At 45.0% G+C, this 15,033-nt stretch overlaps 1 protein-coding gene across 1 annotated transcript in view; it reads left to right on the forward strand.

Annotated features, from left to right (window-relative positions):
- FAM124A (family with sequence similarity 124 member A) overlaps positions 1 to 15,033 on the forward strand; it is a 60,847-nt gene that overhangs the window by 15,788 nt on the left and 30,026 nt on the right. The window contains exon 3 of the mRNA XM_025364340.1: positions 13,084 to 13,817. Within this exon, the coding sequence (XP_025220125.1) occupies positions 13,084 to 13,817 (734 nt within the window). The remainder of the gene's footprint in view (positions 1 to 13,083; positions 13,818 to 15,033) is intronic.

A 15,033-nucleotide genomic window follows, 5' to 3' on the forward strand; every position in this document is an offset into this window, starting at 1 on the left:
TCAGGTGGTGGCTCAGCCATAGCCTCAGAGCCACAGAATGCCAGCTGTTGTGGGTCAGGGCATACTACTTGCTTCACATTTTGTCAGCTGCCCAGGGGAAGGTGTTAATGGCCTGGTATAGCATATAGAATCACCAAATTGGAAAACTTGCTGCTTAGAGTGTGGTCCAGGGATCACCAGGAGCTTGTTAGAAATGCAGAATCCCAGGCCTCCCGAGGCCAGTAAGTTGTATGTACCAGAAGTTTGAGGAGCACTGAGCTAGCCCATGTCTTCGTTACGCAAGCTCGCTCTGAAGTCATCCCTGATACACATGGCTTATCCGAATCTCTTACTTTCGGGTTCTAATTTTTAAAACCTCTAGGATCCAGGATCTGGATGAAAAAGTTTTTCACTTGATATTTGCGTTTTTAAGTTGATAATTGAAAAGGAAAGATCATGTTTACCCACTGAGAGTGGTTTATTCTAAAACACAGGATATATCCCTTATGAAGAGGGTAGAGGTGTATGTTTGGGGTTTCAGGTAGCAGCCTTACCTGTTGGACCATGAAAGTGGCAAATGAAACTTCTGAGATGAAGGAACTACTGAAGCTGAACGTGTGAGTCCATTAGATTGTTATTTCATGGTGTGGGGCCTGTATATTCAGAGTCCTCTGAATGGGGACCTGAAAAGCTAGGCAGTGTTAATTATCTGACAGTTGATAAGAAAAGAGCAATAACCAAAGATATGCATCAGAAAATCACAGGGTAAGGACAATACATGACACAGATAACTCCTTTGATGCTTTGCTATGCTGGTATCCATTTCCAAAAAAATACGGTGTAGTCTTCTGGATTCAAAGGTAAGTTTTAGTTGTGTGACTTCACCTCCAAAGAGGGTGTTGGTTTCTATCCAGGATATGAAAGAAAAATGGAGGCAGACTTCTCATTACTACTTTTTTTACCTCCCTGAAAAGCTGAAGTGGTACTTCAGGGATATCTGGTCTACCAGAATTGTCAGGATTTCCCCTAAGAGAGGAAACAAAAGTGAATAACTGCCACTACTCCTTACCTTGATGTGCCTGGTGCTTTTCTTAATTTCAAAATAATTTTTTGCTACCCAAATAATACACAGTCATTGCAGAAAAATCAGAGAATACAGATTAGCAAAAAGAAGATGACCCAGAATCCTACCATCCAGAAACAACCATTATACATAATTTGGTGTCTGCCTTTATAGGATTTTTTTTTTTTGAGCATCCATATATTTCTGTAGATATATAAAATTTGGGGTAATAATTTACTAGAAAATGGCATTGTATATTTTGTTTTATAGACTAATTTTCTAACTATAGTGCAAACATCTTTATATGCCAGGAAACTCATTTCTATAGTAGTTTGATTATTCATACAGTATTCCCTTATATTTTTGCACTGCACTTTATTCACCAGTACCCTATTGTTGGTCCTATAGGTTTTATTTGCTTTTTCACTACTATAAACAGCATTGCCAAAAAACATCTTTGTAATAGGTCTTTGTGCATATCCTTCCTTATTAGAAGACACTCCTACAATCAGAATTGCTGGGGTAAAAAGTGTACTCTTTAAAGCTTTTGATCCCTATTGCTAGGGTATTCTCCAAAGGTGCCATTTCACTCTCCCACAGACATGGATGAGAGTGTCATAAAAATTGTCTTTATGGAAAATATGTTCCACTCCAGTAGAGTTTCTATCTTTATTCAACATCCATACTGCTGCCTTTAACCCCTGATAGAATAACAAGTTGGAAGTAGCTGAAAAATATGATGTAAAAGGTCAAGTCATATCTTTTCAAGGTTACAAAATAAGATGATCCCATCATTCTTCCTTCTTTCGAAACCTTCTCTCCTTCTTCCACATTTGTGAAACTTCTATTTTGTACATCACCTGATTCAGGAAGGGAAGGAATGTTCCACATGCTCTCACTCCCCTTTTTATTTTGACCTGACCCTGACATCTTCTGACGTTATTATTGGCACACAAAGGAAGCGAAACTGAGCAGTTCAGCCTGTGCTTAGAAGAATGATTTTCCTTTTCGTAACAAGAATAGTTGCAAGAAGTCTTTCCTTTGTCAATTATGGAGACAACTGGGCTTTCTCTACAAGTCCATATTTAATATTTCATTGCCCCAGACTCAAGGAGAGTGAGGCTCAAACATGTAGGGCCACGGATAGCCTGAACTGGGAAGCTGGAGGTCTCTCTATTAGACAGTGTGATGAAGGGCTCGCCATCTGTTAGATTATAACACTTTCTGCTCTTCATTGAGAATTCCTATAAGAAGCTCCTATTATAAAGAGTATGAATTTTCCATCACCAACTCAGATATAAAAGCAGTACTGCTTTATTTCTCTATAATTGAGCTAAACTTCATCTTGAGCTGCCGCCCTCACCCACTAATAAGTGAAGACACAGTCCTGCTCTTCTCAGGGATCCCAATGCCTGCAGGGCTCAGCCCAGGGGAGGTTCTATCCATGATCCTTTCTCAGAACCCTTCTGGCATACAGATTTTTGTCAGGTTCCTTCCAGTTGTCTTCCTCCCACCAGAAGCCCAGACTTGGCATCTGAGCTGGAAAAGCTGCCCTTGCAGCCCCACATGTTCTTCCGTCTTCCGGTTCACAGTGTGAACCCTCTGCTCTAGGTTTTCAGCCTTTTCTGGCTCAGAAAGCCTTTTCTGTCTCCAAAAGCCCGGCTCTTGCAATAGAGAGACTTGCCCTTCAAGACCATTTCCTCTGCTATGAGTTAAAACAAAATTTTCAGAAATTCAATTACTAAGTTTATCTGCTACCATCCTCCCTGAAGCAGTGAACAACCAGGACTCTGTAGCCGAAGGGCCCCCAGGCAATTAAGAAAACTGTGGGAGAGGGAAACTTGGTTATTATTTCTGCATTTCATTCTCCACATTATTTAGAATGTATCTTGTATTTTTGTTATGTTTGTCACATGTGAAGGTCTTGGCTTCTCAATTAGATTGTAAGCAGCCCAAAGGCAAGGACAAGCTATGTCTCCTCTTACTTGGAGTCCTTGGGGCCTTCAATGAGAGCAGGCACTTCAGGACTAGGTGCAGCTGAGATATAAAGGAGAAAGCCCTGAACTGGGAGTTGGGAGATGTTTGTTCTCTTTCTAGACCCACCATTGACAAGTGGCCTGACCTCAATTGTAAAATCAGGGGGCTGGACTGACTGTCCTACCCATCCTTAATTTTCTAGTTATGTCCAGTAAGTTTGTTCTCCAAATGGGCCCAATGTACACATTTTCTAAGGAGACTTAGGAACAAGGACTGGAGACTTGTCAGTGTTATATTAAAATTTTCAAAATATTTGACTATTCCACTGAATTTTAGGCAAAAAAAAAAAAAAATTGAGTCGCCAGGCTCCATCCACTTCCTACATTGCTCGTTTGATCATGAGCAAAGCCAATGCTGGATTTCATCACTGCTGCGTCTACTGCGTTCAGGATGTGTTTTATAAGCACATATACAGTGGCTTTTCTTAGAAGAGCTGCAACAGCTAATCATTGTGCATCTGATTTCTCAACATCCTGCCAGAATAAATCCCTTTTTAAAATAAATCTTAACTAATATAATTGTAAGGATTCCTCCCACGAGCTCTAATGTAAGACCGAGAGGCCTGGAGTTTCCTGATGAACAAATCCTTGAGATAGGCTTAGGCTAACTTTCTCTTTTGTCTTTTTTGTTTTGTTCTTTTTGGTAGATTTCTTTCATTTCCTAATACAAGATGAATATTAATTCTGTTCCTCTTGTTTCTAAGCCCTGCTCTGTCATCTCCGGATCTCCAATATTCATTGAGATCCTGACTTTCTCAGGAAGACTTTGCTACAAATGAAAATGACAAGCACATAATGTGGTTTACAGAGAATTAAAATTACTGAGTAGAAGAAAGGACTCTGTGTAGAATGCTATATAGTCTCTTCAGGCATTTTGAACTGTCAAATTTTTATGCAAGAGGAGTCTTACTACATCATTAAGCATGGTACATTGCTGTGTGTCAGGCCTGCATTACCGTCTCATAAACTTTCAAAGTTCTTGCAGTACCAAGGACTTACACACGTGTGCTAGAGATGTTTAAGTGTTTCTAGCTGCAGTTACACCTCCTCAGACTAATTACATATCAACCTCCTGGTCTTCTCCCAGAATCTCTGTCAAGCTGTGTCAGAATTTAAAGTGTCTGTCATTCCTCTGGTTAGTGTCTGGCTTTTGCTCCCCCTCCTTTTCCCATCAAGAGTGTATGTTTCAGAATGATGGACCTGAATGAAGCTTAGAAATACATTTAAAGTAAGATGGATGTCCCATTTCCGAGGGGGGCGGGTGGGGCGGGGAACAGCAGGGTGTCTAAAGTATCTGCCTTACTTTCTATATTTTTTTTTCTTAATAGTGTCCTGGTTTTAGAATGAGCTCAGGAATATGAATTAGACATCCACATCACTGACATTGTTTCTGCAGCAAATCATAAAAAAAAAGTGAGAGGGCAGTCGAATAACTGTTATAGCAAAGCCACCCTTCTTATAAAAGTGTGAGAGGGCCTATAGACCAGAAAGATCCCTTATTGTACTCCTCTGCCAAATGAAAATATAAGCTTTAGCTTAATCATTTCAGCCTAGGCTCAATTCTTCAATTACAGGACACTTCTGTGAAATCAGGCTGAGGAAGAACCTTATGATCTGTATTATAAATGCAGTTTGGATCTCCATGTTAAAAATCCTATATGTCACTTCACTGCCACCACAGGTCATTATTTCCAGCACTGCGACCAGCCTTGCCACTTTCACAGCCCAAAATTGCAGGCCAACAGGCCTTGTCAAAATTATAAAATTACTAAGAATTAACGAAGTCTGAGATTTTGTCGTAAATATTGGTAGAGTAAAGGAGTTGCTTACGTATTTTTAATTAGTTCAGAGTTTCAAAGAACTGGCTTCTGAAACTATGAAAAAAAGAGATGAAGACAGGTTATTCATTACATTCTGGATGAATAGCGTCTCCCAGGAAGGAATTTGGAGGCCCATTTCTGAAGGCATTTGTTTCTGGCGTTCTGGGGAATGCCTCAATGTGGGGAGGCCAGCCCTCTGCGAGTTTTGTGTTCGTCGTCGCCCAGAGCCTTTTTCCCTCCTGGTTTCAGATCTGTTTTTGTTGTGGTGGTGGTTGTTTGTTTTTGAGATGGAGTTTTGCCCTTGTTGCCCAGGCTGGAGTGTAATGGCGTGATCTCGGCTCACTACAACCTCTGCCTCCGGGGTTCAAATGATTCTCCTGCCACAGCCTCCTGAGTGTCTGGGATTACAGATGCCTGCCACCACGCCTGGCTAATTTTTTTGTATTTTTATTAGAGACGGGGTTTCACCATGTTGACCAGGCTGGTCTTGAACTCCTGACCTCAGGTGATCCACCTGCCTCGACCTCCCAAAATGCTGGGATTACAGGCATGAGCCACTGCGCCCAGCCCAGATCTGGTCTTTATTCACGGTGTCAGCCGGTGCCCGGGATGTGTCTTTGTTGTGTGTGTGATGCACCGTCTCACCTGAGTTTTCTGCCACTGAATCACGTGGGTCTGGTTGGCAGACCAGTATCCCAGCTCCCCAGCCACTCAGTGCCATTGATGGGGGCTTTAGAAATGCAAATAAGGTGTTTATTCAACTTTATACAGGTCTCAAGCCAGGCTCCAGGGCCAGATTCCTAAACCAAACAGCCTGCAACAGCTGGAGGTGCCCTCGTTCACAGTCTGTTGGCCTCGTGGGGGATTACTGGGCACTGGGGAGTTGGCAGTAATTTTGGCACTGGAATGGTGCACGGCAGTTTATTCAGTCAATGGTAAATGGTTACAGCCGCTGCCTTGGAAACCACATTGAGCATGTGTGTGTTCAGTGAAGTGTCTGTAGGACTTAGCTACCCGGCTGCATCTTATATATTTGTTTATTGTCTGTCTCCTTCACTAGATTATAAGCTCTCTGAAGGCAGAGACTGTTTTATTCACCACTGTGTCCTCTAGTGCCTGGCACATGATGGGTGCTCAGTAAACATTCTTTGATTAAATAAATGATGCAACTAAATTGCAAATTGTGAGTGACAAGTTATATCTAAAGTGACAATCATATTAATCGTTGCCCAAAAATTCTAGAAAGGGGTACCTGAGCTTGTCATATCCTGAGACTTGTCCAGGAATTTCCTTTGGAATGAGAGATACCTTCAACTAGACATGCCCACTGCTAGGGAGGGGTGCTCTGGGGACACACCCGTTGGCCAGTTCTGGGAGGAGGGCTAGTCTGGCAGGCACCAGGCAGCAAGAGGCAGTGCAGGCACGGCTGATCTAAAGCCCAGGACTGCAGAGAGTGGTTGTGAGGGGCCCTGGCACAGGCAGCATTGAGGTAGGTCCAGCACCCGGAAGTCTGTCAACAGGCAGGACTTGAGTCTCCTGCCCTCTTCTTCCGAAGACTCCGGCTGAGGATGCCCACCCAGGCGAAACGGCCAGCCCATTCACAGCAGGCTGTCCCACCTAAGGTGGGTGAAGGAGCTAAGCCATGATTTCAGAGCCCCAGCCAATTTGGGGCAGAAAAACCAACACGATGATTCCAAGTGAAGTGGTGTCATTCGTCTGGAATAACACCCGAGATTTGTTGTCTCCCGCCAAGGAAATCAAGGATGTGGACACACAAGGATTGAGATTAAGAGCAGAGCTTTAATAAGCGAAAGAAAGAGAAAGGCTATCTCCTGCCAAGAGAGGGCTCCCAAGCGGGTTTCTGGTCTGCCACGAAATGCACAGGGTTGTATAGATGAGCTTGAGGAGGTGGTGTCTGATTTACATAGGGCACAAAAGATTGGTCGGAGCAGGTGTGCTATTTGCATAAGATGCAAAAAACTGGTTAGGACTAGGTGTGCCATTTGCACAGCTTGCGAAAATCTGGCCGTCCCCCACTGTAATCTTTTATTATGCAGATGGGTTCTCTACCTGGCAGGCGCCATGTTGCCTATTCCTTTACTGTACACATGGGGGACAAAGAACAGGGAAGTCGGAGCCTCCATGTTGAACATACCTGGCCTTCAGGTAGCCCTTTTCTATTGGCGCAGCTGCTGGCATTCATCCGTGCAAGCTTCCAGCTTGCTTATCTATGTCTACAGCTCGAATTTTCAGGCTGCTCTTTGTTAGAAATGATTTGGGGGCTGCTTTTTTGTTAAAGTAAAATTCTGCCAAGGGCTCTTTTACACTCACTATATGCCTAAATAATTTCTTTCCATCTCCTGTATCACAGGGATTGTGCCCTTGAGAGGTGAGAGGATGTACTGGTGAGGAGCACAGATCCAAGCCAAATGGTCTTGAGCAGGTCCGTTAGTGGTTCATCTATCATAGTGTTGCTTTAAAGATTAAATGAGATAGTATACATAAAGCTTGTAGGACAATGTCTGGCAAATAATAAGAGCATAATAAATGGTTGCTATTGTCTAAATGAATTTTCTGTTAAATTTAAATGGCCAAAAACAGGATACACAGGAGAGGTAAAATGTTGGAAAATATATATATAACAAATGCCCAGGCTAATAGTACACTTTCTGCATCATAGAAGGCCTGAGCTTGTGCACTGCTTTCTTTAACACTGTTTTCATTTTATGTTATCAAAGGAAAGCCTAATTGTCTATAATCAAATGAAAAAGAATCTCCCTTCTCCTTAGGGAAACACAAACTAATTTGAAAGCCTTGTTAATGGTGTGCTAGCAGCTCCCATCCTCCCACCAGCCTTGGGGCAGTCTGTGCCACTGCTCTGTTTGGTTCTGGTCTGTGTTTTACCCTAATTCAACAGGTGCTCGCTAGGTCCTTTGAGAAGACGTGTAATAGATATGATAAAGTCAGAGCCCATCCCACAGTGATGTCGTCTGTGCTTCTCCAGGGAGGCACAGAGACTTTTCGTGGCAATTAATTATTCACATTTTCTGTCCTTCCCCTCAAATACTTGGTTTCCTCTCCAGCTCCACAGAGGCACATTTCTCTGGGGGGTGTGTAACTCTAACACTTGATGACAGCTTGAAGCTGCGTTCTGTGTTCTTTGCTGTGTGTTTTCAGGTCACGTGCAGCGGGTACAGGCTAGTGATGGCCGGAGCATGCTAATGCTGCTGCTCATTCTCCTTAGCTCCTCTGGGGTAGAGTCTTAGCCACTTACATGTCCCTGGTTCACGCAGTGCAGAGGGGGCTCTCGGGGTTGGGTCTTCATCATCCTGGCTCGCCCGCTCTTGGCTGCCTCCCAAACTGCCAGGCGAGCTGGTACTTGGTGGAATGCCTTTCAGCTCACCCCCCTGCTCTGAGGCCGGGCATTTCGCCCTACTGCAGAGCTGTAAACATTCACTCATCCATGCAGACTTCAGCGTGGTCTTTGTTACTGCTCTCAGGGAAACCCTTGTGTAACTGATAGAGATGGCACAGGACTGAGCGCCCTGACAACTCCACTGGGGAGTCTCAGAAGCCACCTTCTCCTGGGCCTCTTCACACCCAAGCCGCTCACGCCATGCTTTAGGCTTTCTTGGGTCACTGTTGTGCATTCCTTTCACTTGTGCACCCACCTGTGGTGCTGGCCTGTTTGAGTTGCCCTTGAGGGCACTGCTGAGATGTGAAGACCTGGGCATGTGCCAACAGGGAGGGCAGTTTCTAGCTTATTCTTCCTCCAAGTCCTGGGGCCAGAGGAAAGAAACGTAAGTGGGTGTCCAAGAAATGGAGCTGTTGGCTGGTGGCCGGGAATGAAGCCAGTGAGAATGAGGTGGGAGAGCCGTGCAGAGGGGCCAGATGGGAGCCACTGTGGCCACACATGGATGGAGAATGGCAGCTGGCCACTCTCCTGTGAAACGGATACAGTGGAGAGGCGAGCACACTTCTCTGCAGAGCCTGGGCTGATGGTGCATACGGAACTCGGAAGCTGGAGTTAGTGCTCCTACTCTGTGTGACCTTGGCAGACTACTTCACCTCCTGTGCCTCAATTTCCTGTTCTCTAAAATGGGGACAATCATAGCACCTCTCCTTTCTATAGTGGTTGTAAGGATTAAACGAGTTCATACATGTAGAACATGGAGAAAGCACCCATGTTAGCTAACATGTCACCCTGTGTACCTGGCCACATGCACACCTGGGGGTGGGATCAGGACCTTGAAGGGACTGCCTGGTGGCCCTGGCAGCTTCTTTTCCCAGATGTTCCTTTACTTTGCATGGTGTTTTCCCCCCGTCATTGAAATCATCTGTAATTTTTTCAGGTAAAATTCTTGATCCCCAGATTGTTCAAAGCCTTTCTGTCCTTTTCCATTTACATGGAGCATTCACTGATGTTTAGCAAAGTCGCATGTCTCCACTGTTGGGAGTTCAAGGCCGCAGAGAAAAGTGAAATCCATTTAGATGAAGTGGTGTTTTCTCCTAATTTTACTGGAGTTAGTGACTGGCAGGAAATCTCATTGCAGCGTTACTACTTTTGCGTCAACTGTACTTCTACCGATAGCGTCATGAATGTTCAACCAAACGGAAATAAACCAGGCAGGCAGAAAGGGCAAGCAAAGAAAAGGGCCAGAATTGTCTCTGAATTCTGATTGTTTTCCTAGCCATCATGATGAGTTTTCATGATTCAAGTCTATATGGGGGCACACACTTAGCAGATAACTGCATAAAAATGAGAATATGATCTGAAAGTAACTGGCCCATCCTTAAATTCAGCCCTTCACCTACACAACACAAAATTCCAGTTGCCAAAGGACATCTCTCCTCAAAGTCATTTGGATATCTCAAGCCAAGTAGCCAAGGTGCAACTTTCTGTCTTTTCCCACAAATCTGCCCTTCTTCCTCTATTTCCTATTTCAGCTAAACCACATCAGATCACTTGTTCAAGCTGGAAACATTAAGGTATTACTCCTCTCCAACTTTTCCTACACCCCACTCACCAGGCCTGTGGACTCCCTGGCCTGCCATTTGCATCCTTATAACCTGTGAATCCATGCCTCTTCTATTCACCCACTTGACTGTCTGTCCTGGATCTGTAAGTACTGCTGGGTAACAGCCACCTCCAGTCTCAGTGGCTTGAAACAACAGTCATTATTATTTCCCATTTGTCTTGGGTCAGCTGATCTAGACCATGCTCACCTGAGTGGCTCTTGCCCTGTGTCTTTGGGTGTGAAGGTTGGCTGATCTAGGGCGGGCTCAGCTAGAGTGCGTCTGTTCCATGTGTCTCATCCCCTTACCAGGACCGGTGGGCTTACCCAAGCATGTTCTTCTCATGGAAAGGTTGGGAGCACAGGGAGGCAAGCCAAAACACATGCCACTGCTGTCTTTTTCTCCTGGCCAAAGCTAGGCATATGGTCTCATCCTAAATCAAAGGGTGGGGAAATACGCCACCCATTTAGTGGGAGGAACTACACAGTCACATGGCAGAAAGTAAGGGTACACAGTAGGATAAGGAACTGAGGCCACTAATGTAATCTCCTACACTGCCAAGTCCTTGTCATCTCTTGTCTGGACTCTTCACTAGTCTTCTAACTCCTTATTTTGCCTATAGCCAACTTTCCCCCAACTTGATCCCAATACCCCTTCATTAAACCTTCCTTCGCCCCTTATCGACTACTGAATTGAGCTGAGGCCCCATACAGCTTGGTTCTAATCCATTTTTCCAGCTGCATCTGTTGCCGTGTCTCAGAATTACCCATGGCCCCCTTCCAAATGTGCTTGTTTTTTGCACAGTTCTATACCTTCATAAACACTTCCGAATCTCCTCAGCATCTAAAGGCATCATGAGCAAGAGGATGTGCTCTCTGCCTTTACCCTTCAAGACCCAGTTCATATGGTACCTCTTCGAGGAAGCCTTCTTCTGTAGAGCCCTCCTTCCTTTGTCAAGTGTAGTAAGTTGGAATTGCTTTATGCTCATATTTAACTCATATAAATTTGGGAAAACATGCTCAGCCAGCAGGAAGGAAAGAGAGGGAAGACAATTGAAAGGATTCCACTTGCCATTCTACTCCATGATTGTGGAGAGCTGAAACTTGACTCTGCTCTTACCTGAGTCATCCTTAAGTTCCAGAAGCCTCTCAGGTTGCCAAAAGCCTCTTGTAGAGTGAAGGGCAGGGTTTGATGAGTAAGGGTTTAGTGTTTAAAGAAACAGACTGTTCTCTTGTACATGACCCTGCAGCAAAATGGTCATTTTATGTGGTGTTCAACTAAAGAAACATCTGTCTGGCCATCTTGTCTTGTTACAAGTTAGTGCTTTATTGGAAATTTGGGAGACTTTCAGTGTTAATAGTGTCTATAGATAACCTTTTCTTCACAGTGACTTTAGAATCTAGCCCCCACCCCAAGTTACTATTCCATTGTCTTCCTTTTAGGCATATATCAGATTTAATTTTAATTTATCAGATTTAATTTTAATTTTTGATATTTGTGTTTCCCAACTCAATCACAAAGTTCTCATCTTATGGGCTTATGGGTCTTCAGAGGGCTGCTGCCTATGGTTGTGCAGGTTGTGCACTGCACAATTCTCAGGGAGCATATCATGCCAGAGTATGTGTAAATGTACCCGATAGTGCCTGGGCATACATAATTAGTGCCAGCTTCTTTGTGTCCCCAGTGCCTGGTACAAACTGATTGCTTAACAGATGTGCAAATGAATGCATGAATGAGAGAGAAGACCACAAGCTGGACTGTTTTCAAGTGAGACACTTAATAGAGTTGGGATGAAAATTCAGACAGGTTTTGATCCGATTAAATTAAAACCATGTTATTGCAGCTGCACATAGTGGAATGAACTTGTAAGCCCACTTGGAATGTCTACCTACCACAAAAAAATTTTCATCCTGTGACTTGATCAAGGTTATGATTCTGAAAAGCACACCACATTGATAGAACACAATTGACCACATGATCACTCTATGCCTGACACCCCTAGTGGATACTGTGAGGCATGTGTTGTAAAGACAGATTTAGATTCTGGGTGAATCTAGCCCCCTAAATCACAATTGGCCTAAAGATGTCTCAATTCCCTTAAATGAGACCGAAAACTTATATAAATGCAAATAGAACCATCTTTTAAAAGAGCAAGCCTTTTATCAGATATAGTTATATGATTTAGAAATATGCCAAGTCTGGCCAAAAAAACTGTCACCCCATGGGAAAGTGTTGCCAAGTTAAACAGTCAACTTCATGCTTGGAATTCAATACTTTCAGGTGTTTTGCCAGAGATCACAGGGAGGGTAACCGACCCATTCAAGATGTGTGGGCTTCTGGGTGGACGTGGCCCAGCAAGGGGCACAAAAGGTGTCATTTCATGGGCAATCATGGTCTCACCCTGCTTTCCTTCCACCCTAACCTCCGCCCCAGTAAGCTCCAACAGCAAGCAAACACTGCGCTTGGCTCCAATGGTCATCCTTCCTTGTGTTTCCAGCATCAACATGACACTGTGCACAACAGGGGACACTGTGGGCAGGACTCATCACCAGCCAGGGCATGACCTGTCTGTAGAGTAAGCCCCAGGGGGCAAGCACAGGTCTCTCTTGTCCTCCATCGTTTGCCTTGTGCCTCACTCCCAGTGAGGCAGGTAGGAAGGAGCCCATTGAGTGTGTGTTAACAAAATAAACAAATGAAATAAGCAAACCAGAGGAGTGCATTTGTGTAGGGAACATGTACGGGGCAAGGCCCTGCAGTTATTTCAGGAAATACTAAATGGTGTCCACAAGATGCTATGGCATCTTTTCTAATGGGCCTGTTGTTCCTTCTAAGACACCAGACTTGACTTTCCATTTGTCTGATACATAAATATAAAGTCAAATGTTCTCTATACCGATCAACCTGATGAAATACAGGACCAAGGTTCTCCTCACCCTGTCCAGCTTGGAAACTATTCACGTAGCAACACCCCTTTCATCTTTGGCTGCTAGGGTGCTGACATAGTAGTTTTTGTAGGTAAACTTGGGATCAGAACATCACAGGTTATGGAGTCAGTTCAGTTAGAATTTGACTTCTCTTCCTGCCAAGCCTGTACACGTCATCACTGGACACTTTAATGAAATAATCATAATTGTATTCATTCATCCATTCGTTTTTTGCGTGCCCCTAGGTGAGCTTTCCGTTGAAGAGGCGCAGGACCCTTTCCTGGTCAGCATCCACATAATCGCAGACCCAGGGGAGTCCCAGCCCCTGCAGGAGGCCATCGACAAGGTCCTGGCGTGGATCCACCCGGACCTCCCGCTGTTCAGGGTGTCCGAGAGGCGGGCATGCAGGCGGCGGCGGAAGCCCCCCAAGGGCGCTCAGCCGGCGCTGGCGGTGGTGCTGTTCCTGCAGGAGGAGTACGGCGAAGAGCAGATCCTGCAGCTGCACCGCACACTGCAGCAGCCGCCCTGGCGCCACCACCATACCGAGCGTGTGCACGGCCGGTTCCTGCCCTACCTGCCCTGCAGCCAGGACTTCTTCACACTGGCCCCTGGGACGCCGCTGTGGGCCATCCGGCCAGTGCACTATGGCAAGGAAATCGTGCGCTTCACTGTCTACTGTCGCCACGACAACTACGCCGACAGCCTCAGGTTCTACGAGCTGATTCTCCGGAGGAGCCCCAGCCAGAAGAAAGCGGACTTCTGCATCTTCCCTATTTTCTCCAATCTGGATGTGGACATCCAGTTCTCCCTGAAAAGATTGCCCTGTGACCAGAGCCCGGTGCCCACCGACTCGTCCGTGCTGGAGTTCCGAGTGAGGGACATCGGCGAGCTCGTGCCTCTCCTGCCCAACCCTTGCAGCCCCATCAGCGAGGGGCGCTGGCAGACAGAGGACCACGATGGGAACAAGATCCTCCTACAGGTACTGGGGGGACACCTGTCTGTCTGTTTAGGGGACCCGAGAAACAGTTAGCTCTGCCTCAAACCCTATAGTACCAGTCACAGAGCAATGGTCAAGGAAGGAGAGATCAGTGACCGTCTGCCCAGCTCCTAGTCGAAGTCAAAGTGGCCATACTGGATCCCAACAAAAGAGGGGGCATGAAAGACTCTTCCCATTGGTTCTTTTCATTTCGCTGTCAGCAAACGTGTTCCCAGTTCTTCCAGGTTCCCATTCTGTCCTCCCCTATTGGGCATCCACTAAACACCCATGACTCCTGGGGATTTCAAATGAGCTTATTAGCTGAGGAGTTTGCGATTAAAGATTCCTGAATCTATGCCCATGTACTTAGAAGTTTTTACCACTGGATTCTTCCCTCCCACAAAGGAACTTCAGGAAAGCCCATCTATCTGGAAATTTTAAAATATATATTGATGTTCATAGAGGAGATAGCTGTTCTCTTCCTTCGGGTGCCTCCTCCATCTTCTACTATTGCACCCTTCTGCTGGGCAGCAGGTTGTTGAAATCCTGTGATCACTTGGAAAAGGATGTTCTGTTAAACATTTTAAGGAGAAAGCGATGCGTTGGGAGCTTCTGGTTTCACTAAGCTTGGAAGGGGTGAGCGAATTCATTTTAAGTAGGCTGCCCTAGTCCTTCTGCGGTGAACTCTTTAGCTTCATTACCAGCCCCCTTTCTCCTCTCATCCTTCCAGTGGTTGACTCATTAGAGATAATTAGTTGTACTCAATTCAAAATTCAGCATGTATATTACAGAACATCCTACATCTGGTCCTACCTGATAAATGCTTTCCAGACCCAGGCTTTCTTGATTTAACAAGCAAATTAGTTCCAGGAGAATAGGGCTTTATTTTTCTGAAAAGCCTCTACCTCTGATGTCTCAATTTTCACACTTGGCTACCCGAAAAGGGAAAGTTGATAGTGAATTGGAGGACATTGCCTTACGAGGCAGGGATTGTGGTTACTTGAATCGCAGGTAAAGTTTCATCGTTTTTGTTGGTTTTGGCTTTAAGCACCAGAACTATAATCCACATATCATGAAATGAAGTCAGAATTTGGCACATGTCAGACAACTGGTTCAGACTACAGCCAGGCCTCATTTCTCATCAGAAAGGTCACCTTGAGATACTTACTATTTATAGGAACTAGATAATTTTCAGTCTTCCTTTTGAACTATGCAGATA

This window comes from Theropithecus gelada, chromosome 17 (genome assembly GCF_003255815.1).
Source record: "Theropithecus gelada isolate Dixy chromosome 17, Tgel_1.0, whole genome shotgun sequence".
In the NCBI taxonomy this organism is placed as follows: domain Eukaryota; kingdom Metazoa; phylum Chordata; class Mammalia; order Primates; family Cercopithecidae; genus Theropithecus; species Theropithecus gelada.